We start from the raw sequence: 22,209 nt of genomic DNA, 5'->3' as shown, positions 1-22,209 counted from the left end.
AAGCGGCAGATAAAGGTGATGGCCACAAGAAAGGCCACCCTCAAAGATAGAACCGACAGGGGAATCTCCTTGAGAGGCTCAAAGGGGGAAACCCTCAGAACGTCCAGAACCAGGTTTAAATCCCATGAATCCACGGGGGCCCTGTAGGGAGGGACAGCGTGGGCTAACCTGTGGCCGAGAAGCTAAAGTCTTCTGAAAGAGGATGGAAAGCGCAGAGACCTGGCCCTTCAGGGAACTAAGAGCCAGGCCCGAATCCAGTCCTGCCTGAAGGAAGGCCAAAATGGAAGGCAGGGAAAAGGACATAGGTGAAACGCAGTTGGACTAGCACCAACGAAAGTAAGCCTTTCAGGTACGATAGTAGATCCTGGAAGATGAGGGCTTCCGAGCCTGAATCACGGTGTGAATCACCCGGTCCGAAAGGCCGGACGCTTAGAACTGTGGTCTCAACAGCCACGCCGTTAAACTGAGCGACCGAGAATTCGGGTGGCAGATCGGACCCTGAGACAGCAGATCGGGCCTGTCTGGAAGGCGCCAGGGAGCGTCCGCAAGAAGATTGACGAGCTCCGCAAACCAAGCTCTCCTGGGCCAAAGTAGGATCTTGGATACCTCAGCAAGGGCCAAGGAGCTCAGAGTCCCCCCCTTGATGGTTGACATGCCACAGTGGTGGCGTTGTCAGTCTGGATCCGGATTGGCAGACCCCTGAGAATCCTTTCCCAGTGGCGGAGGGACAGAAAAGGTGGCCCGAATCTCGAGGACATTGATCGGCAGAGACTACTCCTGCGCCGACCAACGGCCCTGAACCGTGAGGTGGCGAAAAACCGCACCCCAGCTGAGGAGGCTGGCGTCCGTCGTCACCACTTACCAGAGAACTGGAAAGAAGGACCTGCCCTGGGAGATGAGAGGTGACATCAGCCACCAGTTGAGAGACCGTTTGACCCGAGAAAAGAGTCGGATCGGACGAACCAGGGAGAAGACAGACCTGTCACACTGAGACAGAATGGCTTGCTGAAGGGGTCGCGATGAAATTGGCGAAGGGAATCGCTTCCAATGTTGATACCATCCTCCCCAGAACCTTCATGGCCGATCGGAGGGAGGGAGGCCGAGGACCCTGGAGCAATCGTATGTCCCGACAAAGAGAGGATCTCTTGTCTTTGGGAAGGAAGACTTTGGTCTGACAAGTGTCGAAGAGCATGCCCAGAAAGATGATGCGCTGAGAAGGAATAAGGCAGGACTTCTTCTGGTTGACCAGCCACCCGAGACGGCTAGGGTATTGAGAACGACGGACAGACTTTCGTGAGCCTGAGAAAAGGACGGAGCCTTGATGAGGATGTCGTCGAGGAATGGAAATAGGACCAGGCCTCTGACTCTCAAGATGGCCAACAGCGCTGCCATGATCTTCGTGAATACCCTTGGAGCGGTTGTGAGACCGAACGGCAGGGCGACGGATTGAAAGTGTTCCTGGATCACCGCCAAGCGCAGGAATCGGTGACATCCAGGAAATATCGGGACATGGAGGTAGGCGTCCTGAATATCTATGGAACACAGAAATTCTTGAGCCTCCATGGGAGCAATTACTGAACGAAGGGATTCCATCCTGAAGTGTCTCAGACGAACTCTCCTGTTCAGCAATCTGAGGTCCAGAATGGGGCGAACCTTGCCGTCTTTTTTCGGTACCACAAAAAGGTTCGAGTAGAAACCTGTGAACCGTTCTTTTTCTGGGACGGGAACGATTTCCCCGGCTTTGAGAAGAGAAGCGATGGCTGCGAAGAAACCCGGAACTAGAGCGGGATCTCTGGGAGGTCGGGATTCGAAGAAACGATCCCGGGGTCGTGAAAACGAACTCTATCTTGTATCCCGAGGATACAACTTCCCTGACCCATGCATCCTCTACTGCGGAGGTGCAGACGTCCCTGAAAAAGAGAAGACAGCCACCCAACATGGGAGGTGGGTTGTGGTCTTGTCAGAGTCATGCTGAGGTGGATCTTCCAGTCCTGGCCTGGAGGATCTACCCGGAGAGTAGCGAGGACGCCAGGACGGAGTGGGCCTAAAGGGCACCGCTTTCTTCTCTTGACGTGCCTGTGGACTCTGGTGCTGTTGAGAAAAGGAGGTTGGTGCCGTGAGACGATCAAAAAGGCCGAAAGGACCGAAACTGCCGTCTAGGAGGAGGGCGACGAGGATTAACCTGGAGGAGAGGAGACTTGTACCCCCGGTGGCGTCCTTAATGATTTGGTCCAGCTTGGAACCAAAGAGACGTGAGCCCTGAAAGGGGAGACTGGTGCGGGACTTTTTGGAACATAAGTCCGCCCCCCAGGTCTTGAGCCAAACGGTCCGGCGGATGGTAACGGCATTGCTGGATGCCTGAGCCGCACAAGACGCGGAATCTAGAGAGACGGAGACCAGGTATTCACTCGCGTGGGAAATCTGGATGGCAAGCTCCGCCAGTTGCACAGGAGGCGCTCTTTCCAGGATATCTCGACGGAGTTCTTTGGCCCATTTGGAAAGGGGTTTCGAAACCCAGGTGGAAGCGAAAACTGGGCATTTGAAGCGGCTGCAGCTGCCTCAAAGGCTGACTTCACAAAGGATTCTATAACTATCGTTAGAGTCCTTCAGAGATGCTCCGCCGGACAGTGGAAGCACAGTGTTGGTGGAGAGCCTGGAAACGGGGATCCACCAAGGGGGAGTCCGTCCAATTGGCAGTAAGTTCTGGAGAAAAATTTAGAAGGTGGTATAGCCCGTATAAACGAAACCGCCTGATCTGCGGGTTCCGTAGAGGGATCCATAATGCCACAGGTTTGGTTTATAGCTCCAATGAGATTCTGAACCATATCCCTCATGGTGGCGATTTGGTTAGAATCCAGCTCCGAAATGTCCTCCGAGGGCGCATCAGATAACGCCTCGCCTGATTCAGGGGAGAAGGATCGGGAGGACGCCGACCGCAGAGGAGGACCGTGTGGCGAGATGGAGCGAGAAGAGGACTCAGACAGACGTTCCTGTCTGGACCTTTTGCAGCTTATCAAGGAGGGCTCGGGCGGAGGCTCCTGCAACCCGCTGGCCACTGTGGGGGGCTGCGGAGGTAATCGGTCCAGCACGGATACCAGAAATTTTGAGACACCCGCGTTAGATCGGCCACCGATTGAGACAGAGAGAAAACCCAGCCTGGGATGGGGGTATCACTCTCGGGCGGACCGGCCGGAGGATGCTGGGCGGTGGGAACAATCGGGTTGCTGCTGGCCTGACAGAGCGGAGAGGCAGAAGAGGATGAAGTAGGAGGACGAGAGCGGCCCCCTTTAGAGTTAGACATTTTAGAGAGGTCCGTGAGGAAAATGCCAGAGGGTTAGGGGACAGAGGGCAGAGGGGAGTGTCAGACTGCAATTGCAGAGCTACTCACGGCAGACGGATTGCGGGGTGAAGCTGACCAGCTTGATGCATGGACCTCTGGCGAGAAGTGGTCCCTTAGGCAGGAGGGTGGAATGGCCTCCTGGCGCAATTTGGACCGATCTGCGGCTGTCTTGTATCCTGTGTGGAGGAGAGGGCTCATGGCTCGGGAGTCCCAAGATGGCGCCGGTGGGCAGGGAAAAGAGGCGGTGCCTCAGTGCAATTGTCGGGTGGGAGAAAAGCCCCTTCGATGAAAGAGGGAAGGGGGCGGAGCCCGCCACCGGAAGTAGGCCCGGGCAGAAGCCGGGGCCTAAATTAGGAATAGGAGACCGGCGGAGTAGGGCCGCGGCGTAGGCACAGAGCGCCACATGGAGGAAGCGATGAGGTAGGTGAGCGACTGCAAACAGCGGCCGCATGCCCAAACGGTGTGGCGACCTGGCAGGCCGCCACGCTGAGAGAGAAGGAATGGCCGCTTACCGTGGCCGGATTGTAGTGGTGGGAAAATGCGGCGGCTGCAAAGCCCCCGCGCTGATGAAAAAGAACGGCCACTGTAGGAGCAGGGAGAACGCCGGGGGCCAAAGCGATGTGGCGGCTGGCAAAGCCGCCGCGCTCAGAGGAAAGGAACGGACCCGTACAGCGCCGGAGCAGGGAAGCCGCAGGGGCCCGAAGCGGTGTGGCACGGCCGCGCTTTTAAGGAGGCCGATGAGAGCACAGCGCAGTGACAGATAGGAAGCGGCGCGGTAGTCCGAAAAGGCAGCACCGCCGGAACAGGAGAGGGGGCGGCTGCAGCCGAATAGGCGCGGCGGCTGGGAAGAAATGCGACCCACATAATGAACCCCTTAACAGGCACCCCCTTTTTTTGAGGATCCAGGGAAGCCGCAGAAAAAAATAATAAATAAAAAATACTCACCTTAGACATCCCACGCCGTTACTAACCTGGAAAAAAATGAGACGTCCAGGGAGCTGATGGACGTCCTCGTCTCCGCAACCGACAGGCTCTGGTGGGCGAGTGGGTGGGGGACGGAGCCAGGACCGGACTTCTAAGCACGCTTGTGTGCTAGGCTCTTGGTCCTGGAGAGGGATCTATGAGGATACGGGGTGGCAGTACACGCCGTACTCCTAGTCCGTATTGTGGGACTACAGGTGTGACTGTTCACCTTGTATCCCGCCGGAAAAACCTGAAAAGAAACGACGCACATTGAGGTAGATAAGGGTCTAATGAAAGACCCGTGTCCACCTCCTACTGACACTAAGCTAAACTGAAGAGTATAATGCCAGTCGGAGGGGTGTACACTGCAGAGGAGGAGCTAACTTTTTTATTTGCATAGTGTCAGCCTCCTAGTGGCAGCAGCATACACCCATGGTTCCTGTGTCCCCCAATGAGAGGCGATAAAGAAAGAGTGTGATTTGAATTTGTGATTTTTTTTTGTTTTACTTTATTTAATAGTCCCCCTCAGGGGACCTGAAGTTGCGATCATGTAATTGCTTATGCTAAACACATCAGTGCATCAGCACTGCTGTGTGGAGAGAAAATCACAATCGCCTATTAATGGGCTTTCAGAGGATCGTTAAATCAGGCACAATGGTCTTCAGCAATCACTTTATTATTTTTTTTTTTGATTCACACACGCAACTTTGAAAGATTCCCTTGGGTCCCCGTTATTTTGCAGGGTCCCAAATGTATGTTCAATGGGATACAGTTTAATGCTTCTTGTACCGTTCAGGTGAACCTGTGCTACTACCTTGCTGCCAGCCTTTTCCTGACATCTTCCATGGTCACCAGTGGTGTAGAAAACTTGGGTTCAACATGTTTCTTCACACGAGGGGGACTCTGTCCATGCAACAAATCGCTGCTCAAAGTCTAAAGCAAAAATATATAAATTATATACAAACACTTACACATTTATATTCATTATCTGAGTACATTTCTTGTCCCTTTAACATCCGGCACATAGATAATAAAACATCACGTAACTCTGGTTGGATTAGGGGCCATTAATGGTCGCCCATATGGCAAGTAACTGGATACATTCGTTAATCAAAAATCCACCAAGCGCAAACAATTCATATTAATGAAATCGATAAAGGACAGTGTGATGACCTATCTGATCATTACAGCAACTCCATGGAATAACATATTAACCCTTTAGTGACTGCCAATACGTCTTTTTACAGACCTGAGATATAAAGGAATAGCCTCCCCGTACAGGTGACAATCCAGCAGCTGTCGGCTCTACACTACTGCTGACAACTTGCTGTATCAGCCACGATCAGTGTTGGCACCGTCCATATCTGTTTAACCCCTTAAATGCTGCTGTCCATAGTGACTACATCATATAAATGGTTAACAGTGTGGGGGCTTCCTCTTTAACCCCATTGGCACCCTGAGATCATGATTGTGTGGTCCTGATGTTTGGCAATTCACGGCCTTAGGGTCTGCCGGCTATAGAGGCCTGTTCAGAAGTTAGCGACATTCAGATGGTAAACATACACTTTTATTATATGTTGCATTGTGAACATTTGCCCAAGATATATTTGATTATTAACATGCTCTTGCAGAACATTGGTTTCATATTGGCCGCTTTCATTTTGTATCTTTGCATGTTGTATTCCATCACTTGTATTAGACATAATTGATTATTAAGATGATTCTACCAAATACTATGTTATAAGGGAGTTATATAGTCCTTTTTCACTGTGCATGTTTGCACTTTATGTGGATGTCAGCCCTGCTCCATATTGTCACCATCTTTTACAATTGTCTGTCTGCACTTTAAAATATCTAATATATAAAGCTGAATGTGTGTGTGTGTGTGTGTGTGTGTGTGTGTGTGTGTGTGTGTGTGTGTGTATGTCCGGGATTGGCATCTGCACCGTCGCAGCTACAGCCACAAAATTTTGCACAGTCACACGTCTGGACCCCGAGAGCGTCATAGGCTATGTTGTGAGGTGAAATTTTAACCCCGCGCTTTCCAATTCACCAAACAATTTTGCCCCTATCTACATAATGGGAAAAAATGAAAGGAAAAGTGTAGGAGGCAAATTGACAGCTGCTAGATGTGAACAAGGGGGACTTAAAGAGTGAGAGCGATGGCGCCAAAGAGTATATACCGGACAGTTGCTAAGGTGGGGCCTCGACATGGGATACTCACCACACATGGGGATATGAACACACACACAAAATGCGCCACACACTACCACGTGCTTGAACACATATACCACCCTCAGCACACATTTCACCACAAATACACCAACCTCGCCACATAAAAGTCGAAACACAAAAGTCGCCACTCAAAACTCACCACGCGCAGAACTCGCCACATGCAAAAACTAGGCTCTTGCAAAACTCGCCACAAGTGCAAAACTCACCTCATGGAAAACTCGCCACACGCAAAACTTGCACACGCGGAAAAATTGCCACATGCACAAAAGTTGCAACACATGCAAAAGTTGCCTCACACAAAACTTGCACATACTCAAAAGGCACCACACAAAACTCACCACACGCAAAACTCGCCATGCGCAAAACTTGCTGCACACAACTTGCTACACTAACCTGTCACATGCAACTCGACACACAAAAAGGTGCTACACGCATGTTGCCACACAAAACTCATCTCACAAAAGTCGCTACATGCATGTCGCCACACGCAACTCAACACACACAACTTGACAAACGAAACTCGCCCTAAAACACACACAAGTCTGGTATTATCCTTCAAAAATAAAAATCTGATTAATAAGGAGACAAACTACGAGAGCAACAAATGTACCATATAGGAAATACGGCAGCTGTCAGTCACATGACCTGTCTATTATGTGTATGTGTGAGCTAATATATACTGCCAGGGGGAGGGCTTCCTGTTGGCTGGGGATTTATCAGGCTGCCAATTTAGCTTACAAATACTGAGGTAAAAATACTGAGCAAATAACGTGTGAACGAGGTCTAATACAGGAGATCACACAGGTATATACTATATACAGGGGAGATGACACACAGATATATACTATATACAGGAGAGATGACACACAGGTATATACTATATAAAGGAGGAGATGACATACAGGTACATACTATATACAGGAGGAGATGACATACAGGTATATACTATATACAGGAGGAGATGACACACAGGTATATACTATATACAGGAGAGATGACACACAGATATATACTATATACAGGAGAGATGACACATGTATATACTATATAGAGGAGGAGATGACATACAGGTACACATTATATATATATATATATATATATATATATATATATATATATATATATATATATATATATATCTATATCTATATCTATAATATAACGCTGGGAGCGTCACTCTGTCCGAAGCCTCTATAGACTGCGCAAGCGCCGGCGCAGTCTGGGCCTCACAGAGCGACGCTCCCGGGAGATCGCGGTATGCGTAAGCACTGAACGCATACCGCGATCTCCACCGGAGAGTCAGGGACCGCCAGGAGGGAGGGTAAGTATACTCACCTTTCCCGGTTCCAGCGCTGCTTGCGGCTCCGTCTCCCGGCTCCTCTGCTCCCGGCTCCGGAGGGCGCGGACTGCGCAGGCGCCGATTCCTGCTGCCAGAACCGGCGCCTGCGCAGTCCGCGCTTTCCGGCGCCATTTTCTTGAAGACACACTCCGGCTCCACTGCAGGTGTGTCTTCAAGAAAATGGCGCCGGAAAGCGCGGACTGCGCAGGCGCCGATTCCTGCTGCCGGAATCGGCGCCTGCGCAGTCCCCGCTTTCCGGCGCCATTTTCTTGAAGACATACCTGCAGTGGAGCCGGACGATAGGTGAGTATGGTATTTTTTTTTTTTTTATATGGCAGCAGCATTCGGGGGCATACACACTGGAGCGGGGGGCATATAATACAATGGTGGCGCAGGATGGGAGCAGCACATGACAGAACGGGCGCAGGATGGCAGCAGCACATGACAGAACGGGCGCAGGATGGCCGCAGCACATGACAGAACGGGCGCAGGATGGCCGCAGCACATGACAGAACGGGCGCAGGATGGCCGCAGCACATGACAGAACGGGCGCAGGATGGCCGCAGCACATGACAGAACGGGCGCAGGATGGCAGCAGCACATGACAGAACGGGCGCAGGATGGCAGCAGCACGACAGAACGGGCGCAGGATGGCCGCAGCACATGACAGAACGGGCGCAGGATGGCAGCAGCACATGACAGAACGGGCGAAGGATGGCAGCAGCACATGACAGAACGGGCGAAGGATGGCAGCAGCACATGACAGAACGGGCGCAGGATGGCAGCAGCACATGACAGAACGGGCGCAGGATGGCAGCAGCACATGACAGAACGGGCGCAGGATGGCAGCAGCACATGACAGAACGGGCGCAGGATGGCAGCAGCACATGACAGAACGGGCGCAGGATGGCAGCAGCACATGACAGAACGGGCGCAGGATGGCAGCAGCACATGACAGAACGGGCGCAGGATGGCAGCAGCAAATGACAGAACGGGGACGCAGGATGGGAGCAGCAAATGACAGAACGGGTGCAGGATGGCCGCAGCACATGACAGAACGGGCGCAGGATGGCAGCAGCACATGACAGAACGGGCGCAGGATGGCAGCAGCACATGACAGAACGGGCGCAGGATGGCCGCAGCACATGACAGAACGGGCGCAGGATGGCAGCAGCACATGACAGAACGGGCGAAGGATGGCAGCAGCACATGACAGAACGGGCGAAGGATGGCAGCAGCACATGACAGAACGGGCGCAGGATGGCAGCAGCACATGACAGAACGGGCGCAGGATGGCAGCAGCACATGACAGAACGGGCGCAGGATGGCAGCAGCACATGACAGAACGGGCGCAGGATGGGAGCAGCACATGACAGAACGGGCGCAGGATGGCAGCAGCACATGACAGAACGGGCGCAGGATGGCAGCAGCACATGACAGAACGGGCGCAGGATGGCAGCAGCAAATGACAGAACGGGGACGCAGGATGGGAGCAGCAAATGACAGAACGGGTGCAGGATGGGAGCAGCAAATGACAGGATGGGAGCAGCAAATGACAGAATGGAGGCGCAGGATGGGAGCAGCACATGACAGAACGGGTGCAGGATGGGAGCAGCAAATGACAGGATGGGAGCAGCAAATGACAGAATGGAGGCGCAGGATGGGAGCAGCACATGACAGAACGGGGGCGCAGGATGGGAGCAGCACATGACAGGATGGGGGCGCAGGATGGAGCAGCACATACCAGGATGGAGACCATATACCAATATAAATGCTCGCCACCCGGACGTAGAACGGGTTCAATAGCTAGTGTGTATATATATATATATATATATATATATATGAGAAAAGAAAAAAAAAGTTGAATTCCAGCTCCTTAAAACATGACGTTTATTGTATCCAAATAAAAAATCCAAATGTCCATGGTGTGCAACCTCCCACCGGTAAGTGCCTGGGATGACAGAGATAAACGGCTACGCGTTTCGATCGGAGTGATCTTTATCAAAGCCATACCTGGATCAGGCAGCTTCTCCTACTTATAAGGAGGCTCACCCAACCAGATCATTCATTTGAGTCACATGGCAATTTGACAGGTCCTTTCATCTAAAATCATTGTTCTATATGTAACAACATAACAAAAATAAAGGATTAAAATCACATTCAGCAATAATGTAACATAACTTCATGTCTTTTATTCAATCCTGTTGGGACACAGGTGTTCAATTGGAAAATCCAATATGCTTCTCGTGTGAGAAGCCGGCGTCTAATGTCACCACCCCGACTAGGGGTATTAACCCGTTCTATGCCCTGAACCTGAAGAGTGACAGTGCTGCGTGCATGGTGCCTAACAAAATGTTTGGATGCTGCTGATATATTCCTGTCATTATTCTGAGTGTTACCTATGTCATATAAGTGTTCCCTAATGCGTGTTTTCAATTTTCTGGACGTACAGCCCACATACGACAGGTTACATTGCTGGATAGTGACCGGGTGCATGTTTCCAAGAATTTTACTACAAAAAATCCCTACTATTATCCAATCCAGGCCAGATCTGAGTGTATGGACAAATTTCAAGAAAACATAGAAAGGGAACTCAGACAATTAAACAAGGAAATAAAAACTAATAATAAATACAACCCTAAGAATATATCTATAAAAAAACGTAACGCTATAAGAGAGCTACAAAATATGCCAGATCTTACAATTAAAATGTCAGATAAGGGAGGGGTGGTAGTGGTATTGGACACAGTGGACTATCAGAAAAAAATGCTGGAACTATTATCTGATCAAATCACGTATAAGAAACTAACAAATAATCCCTCACAAGAAATTATTAAAAAGAGAGATGTCATTATCAAGGAGGGATTCGATCTGGGGGTATTAACTAAAACACAAATGGAATATCTAATAGTTGAATGTCCAGTCACTCCTATAATATATGGGGTCCCTAAAATACATAAAAAAGAGGGGATTCCCCCAATGCGACCCATAGTATCTGGAATCGGGTCCTGCAATGAAAGACTCTGTCAATGGGTAGACTCTCTCCTCCAGCCACTTGTAAAACGTTCCCCTGGATATATAAAAGACTCTAAGGAGGTATTACGTATTTTTGATGGTAAGATATGGCAAAAAAATTATTCCTGGCTCTGCTGCGACGTTATATCTTTATATACATGCATCCCGCACGATCTAGCAATAAGAGCGATCCAATATCACCTTGTCAAATTCAGTCAGTATTCTGAGGATTTGATTGAATATCTGCTGATGGTAATACATTTTTTGCTCACTAGTAATTTTTTTGCATTTGATAATCAATTTTATATGCAGCAAGCTGGAGTGGCCATGGGTGCGAAATACTCTCCCTCCCTTGCTAATTTGGTTATGTCCTTCTGGGAGATGGAGTGCGTTTTTTCCGTGAACAATCCGTATTTGGAATATGTGGCGTGGTATGGCAGATACATTGATGATACGCTCATAATATGGGAGGGTGATGTGTCTGCCATACCGCGCTTCATGGAGTACCTGAATCAGAATGAGTACAATATTAGATTCACGCATAGGGCAGATAGCAAAAGTATATCATTTCTAGATCTGGAGCTCACGGGGCAAATAGATTCAAATATCGTCACCAGAACACATCACAAGCCAGTGAGGGGTAACACAATACTGCATGCCAAAAGCAGCCATAGCAGGCATACAATTAAATCAATTCCGGTGGGTGAGTTCACCAGGATTAAAAGGAATTGCAGTTCAGAAAAAGATCTCAAGGGTGAAATCGAGCAAATAGCAAATAAATTAACATATCGACAATACCCTCAATGGACAATTAATCGGGCCAAAAAAATAGTAGCAGGAAAAGATCGTAAAGAACTAGTTACAGCACAAAAGCATAGAAATTTACAAATGGAACAAAAGCCATACATATGCTTTCAATATAGCCCGCAGTTCGCTAGAATTAGAGATATTGTCAACAGATATTTACCTATTTTATATGAAGATCCGCAGCTGTATAACATACTAAATTCTGGCATTAATGTGGTGTCGAGAAGAGCCCCGACCATTGGTAATAAAATAGCCCCTAGCTTGTTCTGCTCCAAAAATAAATCCATCAGAACCTGGTTAAATTATCCAGGATTTTTCAGGTGTGGCACACGAAATTGTAGCACATGTAAATTCGCCAGTATTGAAAAGACATTTTATAATGCGGATGAAACTATCAAATTTGATATAAAGCAGTACATCAATTGTAATTCTTGCAATGTGGTATACAAAATCAAATGTATAGAGTGTAACCTGTCGTATGTGGGCTGTACGTCCAGAAAATTGAAAACACGCATTAGGGAACACTTATATGACATAGGTAACACTCAGAATAATGACAGGAATATATCAGCAGCATCCAAACATTTTGTTAGGCACCATGCACGCAGCACTGTCACTCTTCAGGTTCAGGGCATAGAACGGGTTAATACCCCTAGTCGGGGTGGTGACATTAGACGCCGGCTTCTCACACGAGAAGCATATTGGATTTTCCAATTGAACACCTGTGTCCCAACAGGATTGAATAAAAGACATGAAGTTATGTTACATTATTGCTGAATGTGATTTTAATCCTTTATTTTTGTTATGTTGTTACATATAGAACAATGATTTTAGATGAAAGGACCTGTCAAATTGCCATGTGACTCAAATGAATGATCTGGTTGGGTGAGCCTCCTTATAAGTAGGAGAAGCTGCCTGATCCAGGTATGGCTTTGATAAAGATCACTCCGATCGAAACGCGTAGCCGTTTATCTCTGTCATCCCAGGCACTTACCGGTGGGAGGTTGCACACCATGGACATTTGGATTTTTTATTTGGATACAATAAACGTCATGTTTTAAGGAGCTGGAATTCAACTTTTTTTTTCTTTTCTCTGATGATTGGATCGTCTTCCTGCAGCGGAGTTCCGTGCACCTGCGGTGATTTACCGGTGAGCTGGCTACAAACTCTTTTTCTCTTTGTTACTATATATATATATACCTGTATGTCATCTCCTCCTCTATATAGTATATACTTGTAGGTCATCTGCTCCTGTATATGGTATATACCTGTATGTCATCTCCCCCTGTGTGTGTATATATATATATATATATATATATATATATATATATATATATATATATATATATATATATATATATATATATATATATATAATACCCCTATATACACACACAGGAGGAGATGACATACAGGTATATACTATATACAGGAGGAGATGACACACAGGTATATACTATATACAGGAGCAGATGACCTACAAGTATATACTATATACAGGAGGAGATGACATACAGGTATATGCTATATATAGAAGATGACATGCAGGTATATAGTATATACAGGAGGAGATGACACACAGATATATACTATATACAGGGGAAATGACACAGGTATATACTATATATAGAAGGAGATGACATTCAGGTATATACTATATATAGAAGATGACATGCAGGTATATACTATATACAGGAGGAGATGACACACAGGTATATACTATATACAGGAGTAGATGACACACAGGTATATACTATATACAGGAGGAGATGACATTCAGGTATATACTATATATAGGGGAGATGACACATAGCAGGTATATACTATATACAGGGGAGATGACATACAGGTATATACTATATACAGGAGATGACATACAGATGTATACTATATATAAGGGAGATGACAAACATGTATATACTGAGGTGATGAGGTGAAAATGAGAGGTGTGAGATCAAAAAGGAAAAGGTGTGAGTGCAAAATGAGAGGAGTGAGGAAAAATAGTGGAGTGATCAGAAAATGACAGATGTGAGGTTGAAATGACAAGTGTTAGGGGGGAATGAGAGGTGTGAGGGAGAAAATGAGAGGTGTGAGGGAGAAAATGAGAGAGGTGAGGTGCTATAACTAACCACAGATATTTACTATGCCCAGGCAACGCCGGGCTCTTCAGCTAGTCTTTAGTAAAGTCTGTTACACTGTCAAGTATTTTTCTCCAGTATTTAACTGGATACCTCATCTACGAGGTCCCATCTGACCCCCTACTGCAAACAGCACGTTCATTACTGCTGCAGATTCTGCACAGAGAAGTGGACGTTCAGGAAATCCAATAGATCCGTGGCTGAATGTAATCACCTTTCCCTGCAGCAGCCAGAATTACACAGGTAACCAACATTGCACTAAGTTCTCCGGAGAGCCGAGCTCCGACTTATAGGGGGGACGGATTCTGAACAGGGGGATCCTTTTTGCCATTTATATGCTCTAATAACGTTCTAGTACAGGGGTTACACCAAGGGAACGGCATCTCCTTTACCAGACATCATCATAGAGTATACAGACCTGTGGACGCCTGATGGCTTTTCTAATCTGTTGCTCTTCCCACTTGGCTTGAATGTCATCCTCTTCTTCATCGTCGCTATCTGACTCGCTCCCGGAGGCTAGAAACGAAACAAGAAAGGGGACGATGGGTTCTCAGATTATGAAAACTAAGCAATATGAGCTCGATAGCGAGATGGGAACTATCTGATCTGTTGCTGACATTTTTCCAGTCGTTTTGGAAGTTCCAGTGGAAAGAGAGGCCAGACCTTCACTGTGCTGCGCTAGTATAGAAAGCCCATAAAATGTCACATATTTTTTATACTTTTCTTTAAACGGAAGTGTAAATGTATTTAACAATATAGAAGAATCTTACACGCTTCCTCAGCCATCTGCTCTTTCAGGGTTTTCACCCCTGGGGCAAACTGAATCCTCTTCTCGTGATCGTCGAGCTCACTGTCACCTTCTGATCGGCTGGAGTCTGACCGTTCACGAGAGACATCGAGCGCCATGTAATCTCCCCGAGCTCGGGCCAGTCTTCTCCGTGTGCGAGCTGCTCGGATCTTCGCAGCATCTGGGATTTCATCTGTGCTGAACAAAATGTCAATAACGCCTGGTCAAGAAATTGTATTTTATTCTCACTTATTAATAATGTCCATATAATAATAGCTGTCACGGGACAGTTCTCCGGTTTTTCCTGCTGGGCATCAGTACAGTCGACCATTTTCCTTTATACCTGGACACCTAATACTTCTCACTTATGAGATTTTAAGAAAATTCAATACAGTCTACACCCCCCCCACACACACAAATACATCGGCGGATTTGAAGTGTAGAGATGTTCGGCTTTACAAAGAAAGTTCTTGCTGACTGTATTTTGTAGCAGCGGTCACAAGCTTCTGCCTCCACCACTAGGATGGGACAAGGTATACACTGGTGAATAATACTCCTGCTGACCGGAATAGTAGATGTATATAGATCCCCGACCAGTGGTGTCAGACAGTAGCGTGTGCGAGGGGCAGCATTGCTCTGTACTGATAATACAGAACCAAGTATTATCTTACCAGTCGTTAATGGGTCATCAGACAGTGGAAATGTCAGGACAGATACTGCTAACCTTGTATAACAAAATAGAAGAACGTGTGAAATAGATTTGTATAGAATGGTAACTGTCCTGACTGACCTGTGGCCAATGTGTGATGTGCAGGCGAGGACGCCGGGCTGCTGCCGGCAGGGCTGGAATATTCTTCCATCTCTGAAAGATCCACGTTTTCTTTGTCACTTTGTTCTGACTCTGAACTGCCGTTCGCTCCTAAAAAGTCAATGATTATATTTAGTTAGTTTACTGATTGACGGGATGTCGATGTGAGGTCTACAGCAAATCCGGAGTATTCCACTTCTGATAAACAGAACTGCAAAGATGACGCCATGCTGGGAGATCAAAAGGTGCCATCAAGTAACAGGCAAATGTCAGGGCTCCCTGAATACTGACGTGGCAGCTGGACTGGGGCAAACCCATCCTCTAATGAACAGATCATATGTTCTCTGCACATCTCATGGAAAGTGCCGGATTATTCAGAATGTAAGAAGCACTTTCCCCCCTCCAACTTGGGAGGAGAATAGGGGTGCGTCTTACAGTCCGAATGTAGCTTACTGGGATGGCGGCGGCGTAGAGGGATCATAGGAGGTAGGAGCTGGGTCGCCGCTGTAGGCAGTCGGCGGTGGCTGGAGTGGTGCGATGCTCGGGGCTCAGAGGAGGTGGTGTCCCGGCGGTGCGAGGCAGGAGCGGAGCTGCCGCTGTGCACATTGACCTCGTGGGGGGCTTCAGGAAAGTGGCGACTGTTGTTGGTGCATGCACAGATCTCAGCTCAGTGATGATCAAAGATCTCAATCTGTGCATGTGCCACCTCTGGTGCCATTTTACTGAAGACTGCCGGGAGATGTAAGTGCGCGGCAGAGACTCTGCTCCTGCCTCGAGCCGCCAGGACACCCCCTCCCAGCCCAGGGCCTGCAGCATCGCCTGACTCCTGAAGTCAAAAGACGTAAATGTGAATGTGACACCATTACAGAACAGAACAGCCAACTTCAGCCACCCGGTTAGCTACATTCGGACTGTAAGACGTACTGGTGACCCCTGACATGCCTGATCCTGATGAAAGGTTAATTTATTCTTTTTATTATTCTATTTTGTTCCTCTAAACATATTGTCACGACTCTGTTGTGGGGTGTCCCGAAACCAAGGGCTCCTTCCCTGTCCCAAACGCAAGGGGCGCTCTAGCTCGCCCTGTTCCCCAGATTACTTCTGATGGTGAAGACGCCGAGGTCAGGTACCTAGCCTTAGCTCTGGAATCTGCTGTCAGTCTGTACCCTTAAATACACAGCCAGAAGAAAATCCTTTATTTGAAAAAAATGACACAGACTCCTTTAATATTCTAAATTAAACCATACTTCCGACCTCGCCTAATTCCACCGAAGCCCTCGATCTCCTGTAATTATAAAATCAAAACAATATACCATACCTGTCCGTCATTCTGTCCCACGCTGTAATCCATGTCTGAGGGCTAAATGGTTTCCAACCTGGATGGTGCCAAGATGCGACCGTCCAGGCTGAGAACCACTGGTGAATGAGCAGCATCATTCACCAGCGGTGACATCATTGAGGCCGGGCTGAACTGCGGTGACATGAGGACCGTGGGAAAATGCCAGTGATGATACTCAGCACCTCATTCACCAGTGGTTTCAGCCGAGAGTCGCATCTTGGCACCGTACAGGTTGAAAACTATTTAGACCCCAGACATGGATTATGGTGTAGGACAGAACAACGGACAGGTATGGTATATTGTTCGTTGTTTTTTTTTTTTTTTTTCGGAGATCGAGTCCTTCGATGGAATTAGGAGAGGTCGTAAGTATGGTTTAATTTATAATATTAAAGGAGTCTGTGTTATTTTTTTCAAATAAAGGATTTTATTCTAGCTGTCTTTATTTAACATATAACTATAGGATTAGTAATGGATATGTGTCTTATAGACGCCTCTCCATTACTAAGCCGTGGGCTTGATGTCACCTGACAACACAAAGGTGACATCAACCCCACAAATATGAACCCCACTTGCCACTGCTACAGGACAAGTGGGAAGAACCGGAGAAAGCGCCAGAATTGGATGTGCCTTTTTTGGGCAGCTGCGGTTTTTTAAGGCTGGGGGGACCTATATCAATGGCCCCTTACCAGCCTGAGAATACCAGCTCCCAGCTGGGAGCTTTAGCAAGGCTGGTTGTCAAAAATTGGAGGGACCCCATGATGTTTTTTTAAATTATTTATTCTTGATAACCAACCTTGCTAAAGCTAATAGCTGTGAGTTTTGCCTGGTTGGTTCAAGAAAATAAGGGGGAACCCACATCAGGTTTTTCATTCATTAATTTTTTTATATTGCAGGCAGCGACTGAGGAATAATCTGATCATCTGCTCCTGCTGTCACTGTTATTAGCGGCAGCAGGATTAGGATGATGGGAGTTAGGGTATGTGCACACGTATCCTGGAGGACTGCGGGTTTTCCGCGGCGGATTTTGAAAAACAGCAGTTCAAAACCGCTGCGGTTTTTACTGCGGATTTATCGCGGTTTCTACTGCGGGTTTACACCTTCAGTTTTCGATTGGAGCAGGTGTAAACCCACAGCGGAATCCACACAAAGAATTGACATGCTGCACAATGTAAACCGCTGCGTTTCCGCGCTTTTTTTCTGCAGCATGTGCACTGCGGTTTTCATTTCTCATAGGTTTACATTATACTGTAAACTCATGGGACACAGCAAAATCCGCAGCGTGTGCACATGGCCTAAGAGTCCCAAAAGCCCCCACCTGCTGTCATTGTTTGGACATCATTCTCCTCTGCTCGCACTGATCGCTGGCAGAGCCGGAGAGAATAATGCGAGCCGTGTTCAGTACGCCGCACCGGTGAACAGCGCTTACTGTAGCGCTGCTTCCCGGCGGCTGTCCATGTGGTACTGATGCGGCACACGGTTGCCACATGTGTGGCGCCAGTGGTACATTCAAAATAAACGGACATGGATATCTCCAGTACCGTTTTTTCTGGTACTGGAAATAAACGGATGTGTGAAACCTGCCTAAACCCGTGACACATGGGGTGCGTTTTATGGTTCGGTGCATCTCATGGTCAGAAAAATACAGTAAATATACTGTATTTTTCTAAAAATTTCTATTCCATCACTACCGTCCGTTTTCAGGATGCATTATTTTTATTTTCCGTTCAGCAGTTACCCACCTCTTTCCTGAGGATCGCTTCTGTGCTCGGCATCTGCCTTTTTCTGCACTCTGAATATGACGGAATTAACTGTGGGCTTCTTGATCTTAAAGGAAACATCTTCACCTTTAATTAATAAGAAAAAAGAGATAACAATCTAAGTAGTCCAGAATGTGGGTCCGTACAGTGGTCCTGTGCAGGGAGATAGCAGTGCCACAGATTCACTCTCGTGCACTTTTTTGTGCTCACACCATTTGAAATCTACACACATCCTTATCACTGGGCCAATAATAAAATGTGACATATACACACCGCCCCGTATACGGCCCACGCTCCCTTATATACACACCGCCCCATATACGGCCCACGCTCCCTTATATACACACCGCCCCGTATACGACACACGCTCCCTTATATACACACCGCCCCGTATACGGCCCACGCTCCCTTATATACACACAGCCCCGTATACGGCTCACGCTCCCTTATATACACACCGCCCCGTATACGGCCCACGCTCCCTTATATACACACCGCCCCGTATACGACCCACGCTCCCTTATATACACACCGCCCCGTATACGGCCCACGCTCCCTTATATACACACAGCCCCGTATACGGCTCACGCTCCCTTATATACACACCGCCCCGTATACGGCTCACGCTCCCTTATATACACACTGCCCCGTATACGGCCCACGCTCCCTTATATACACACAGCCCCGTATACGGCTCACGCTCCCTTATATACACACCGCCCTGTATACGGCACACGCTCCCTTATATACACACCGCCCCATATACGGCCCACGCTCCCTTATATACACACCGCCCCGTATACGGCTCACGCTCCCTTATATACACACCGCCCCGTATACGACCCACGCTCCCTTATATACACACCGCCCCGTATACGGCTCACGCTCCCTTATATACACACCGCCCCGTATACGGCCCACGCTCCCTTATATACACACCGCCCCGTATACGGCTCACGCTCCCTTATATACACACCGCCCCGTATACGGCTCACGCTCCCTTATATACACACCGCCCCGTATACGGCTCACGCTCCCTTATATACACACCGCCCCGTATACGGCTCACGCTCCCTTATATACACACCGCCCCGTATACGGCTCACGCTCCCTTATATACACACCGCCCCGTATACGGCCCACGCTCCCTTATATACACACCGCCCCGTATACGGCCCACGCTCCCTTATATACACACCGCCCCGTATACGGCTCACGCTCCCTTATATACACACCGCCCCGTATACGGCCCACGCTCCCTTATATACACACCGCCCCGTATACGGCTCACGCTCCCTTATATACACACCGCCCCGTATACGACACACGCTCCCTTATATACACACCGCCCCGTATACGGCCCACGCTCCCTTATATACACACCGCCCCGTATACGACACACGCTCCCTTATATACACACCGCCCCGTATACGGCTCACGCTCCCTTATATACACACCGCCCCGTATACGACACACGCTCCCTTATATACACACCGCCCCGTATACGGCCCACGCTCCCTTATATACACACCGCCCCGTATACGACACACGCTCCCTTATATACACACCGCCCCGTATACGGCCCACGCTCCCTTATATACACACCGCCCCGTATACGGCTCACGCTCCCTTATATACACACCGCCCCGTATACGGCCCACGCTCCCTTATATACACACCGCCCCGTATACGGCTCACGCTCCCTTATATACACACCACCCCGTATACGACACACGCTCCCTTATATACACACTGCCCTGTATACGGCACACGCTCCCTTATATACACACAGCCCCGTATACGGCTCACGCTCCCTTATATACACACCGCCCCGTATACGGCTCACGCTCCCTTATATACACACCACCCCGTATACGACACACGCTCCCTTATATACACACCGCCCCGTATACGACACACGCTCCCTTATATACACACCACCCCGTATACGGCACACGCTCCCTTATATACACACCGCCCCGTATACGGCCCACGCTCCCTTATATACACACCGCCCCGTATACGGCCCACGCTCCCTTATATACACACCGCCCCGTATACGACACACGCTCCCTTATATACACACCGCCCCGTATACGGCTCACGCTCCCTTATATACACACCGCCCCGTATACGACACACGCTCCCTTATATACACACCGCCCCGTATACGGCCCACGCTCCCTTATATACACACCGCCCCGTATACGACACACGCTCCCTTATATACACACCGCCCCGTATACGGCTCACGCTCCCTTATATACACACCGCCCCGTATACGACACACGCTCCCTTATATACACACCGCCCCGTATACGGCCCACGCTCCCTTATATACACACCGCCCCGTATACGACACACGCTCCCTTATATACACACCGCCCCGTATACGGCCCACGCTCCCTTATATACACACCGCCCCGTATACGGCTCACGCTCCCTTATATACACACCGCCCCGTATACGGCCCACGCTCCCTTATATACACACCGCCCCGTATACGGCTCACGCTCCCTTATATACACACCACCCCGTATACGACACACGCTCCCTTATATACACACCGCCCCGTATACGACACACGCTCCCTTATATACACACCACCCCGTATACGGCACACGCTCCCTTATATACACACCGCCCCGTATACGACACACGCTCCCTTATATACACACCACCCCGTATACGACACACGCTCCCTTATATACACACTGCCCTGTATACGGCACACGCTCCCTTATATACACACTGCCCCGTATACGGTCTTATACACACCACCCTATACTTACTGACACACCTTACTGCCCTCATTAGAGGTCTCCAGTGTTCTATCCCTTTAAGGTTGCTATAGATACGGCAGGGCACTGCACATCCTCACCTTCCTTCTCCTCGCTGAAGCTGAGGGCGCTGTGAGGGCCGGCAGTGCGGGAGGAGAGCGGCTCAGGCTCCGGAGCTGCAGGGACAGTGTCGTCCTCCCCCGGTGACCGCTGCCCGTCACTGTCCGGCTCCTCCGCCGCCTTCTGCCTCCTCTTAGTCCCGCAGGTCAGTCCTCTCCCGCCGGCTCTCTTCGGCCGCTCCACTTTCTCGTGCTCCTCCTCTTCCTCGCTGGACGCCGCTCTCCGGGCCCGCAGATTACGATTCGGTTTCCTAAACATATTGCATACCGTCACCGTGAGCAGTCGCCCGATAACTACGTCACTGCCATGCGCCGACGGCAGCGACTACAACCGAGGGGGATTTTTTTTTTTTGAGGGACATGATGTCACCGGAAGGGGCGGGGCTTCATTCAGTCAGGCTCCTGTCACGGTGCAGACAGGACGTGATAGCTGGAAGTAGCGCGGTGTTTAGGGTGCTGGAGAGAAGGGAAATGAGGGGCTGCACCATGGAGCTATGAGAGAAGGGAAATGAGGGGCTGCACCATGGAGCCCTGTGAGGAGGGAAATGAGGGGCTGCACCATGGAGCTATGAGAGAAGGGAAATGAGGGGCTGCACCATGGAGCCCTGTGAGGAGGGAAATGAGGGGCTGCACCATGGAGCCCTGTGAGGAGGGAAATGAGGGGCTGCACCATGGAGCCCTGTGAGGAGGGAAATGAGGGGCTGCATCATGGAGCTATGAGAGAAGGGAAATTAGGGGCTGCACCATGGAGCTATGAGAGGAGGGAAATGAGGGGCTGCACC

General features: G+C 49.0%; 1 protein-coding gene across 2 annotated transcripts in view; it reads right to left on the bottom strand.

Annotated features, from left to right (window-relative positions):
* GCFC2 (GC-rich sequence DNA-binding factor 2) overlaps nt 1-21,777 on the bottom strand; it is an 86,272-nt gene extending 64,495 nt beyond the window's left edge. For both annotated transcript variants that reach the window (XR_011312530.1, XM_069728181.1), the window contains exons 1-6: nt 21,410-21,777; nt 18,511-18,615; nt 15,415-15,543; nt 14,608-14,817; nt 14,256-14,353; nt 5,118-5,236 (exon numbers count right to left, since the gene is read on the bottom strand). Coding sequence is in view for 1 of the 2 variants with exons in the window: in XM_069728181.1 (XP_069584282.1) it covers nt 5,118-5,236; nt 14,256-14,353; nt 14,608-14,817; nt 15,415-15,543; nt 18,511-18,615; nt 21,410-21,686 (938 nt within the window). In the remaining variant the exon portion in view is untranslated. The remainder of the gene's footprint in view (nt 1-5,117; nt 5,237-14,255; nt 14,354-14,607; nt 14,818-15,414; nt 15,544-18,510; nt 18,616-21,409) is intronic.
* Nucleotides 21,778-22,209: the final 432 nt, after the last annotated feature.

The sequence above is a fragment of the Ranitomeya imitator genome, chromosome 5 (genome assembly GCF_032444005.1).
Source record: "Ranitomeya imitator isolate aRanImi1 chromosome 5, aRanImi1.pri, whole genome shotgun sequence".
Lineage (NCBI taxonomy): Eukaryota > Metazoa > Chordata > Amphibia > Anura > Dendrobatidae > Ranitomeya > Ranitomeya imitator.
The sequence above is the reverse complement of the archived record's forward strand: the minus strand, read 5'-3'. Positions and strand labels throughout refer to the sequence as shown.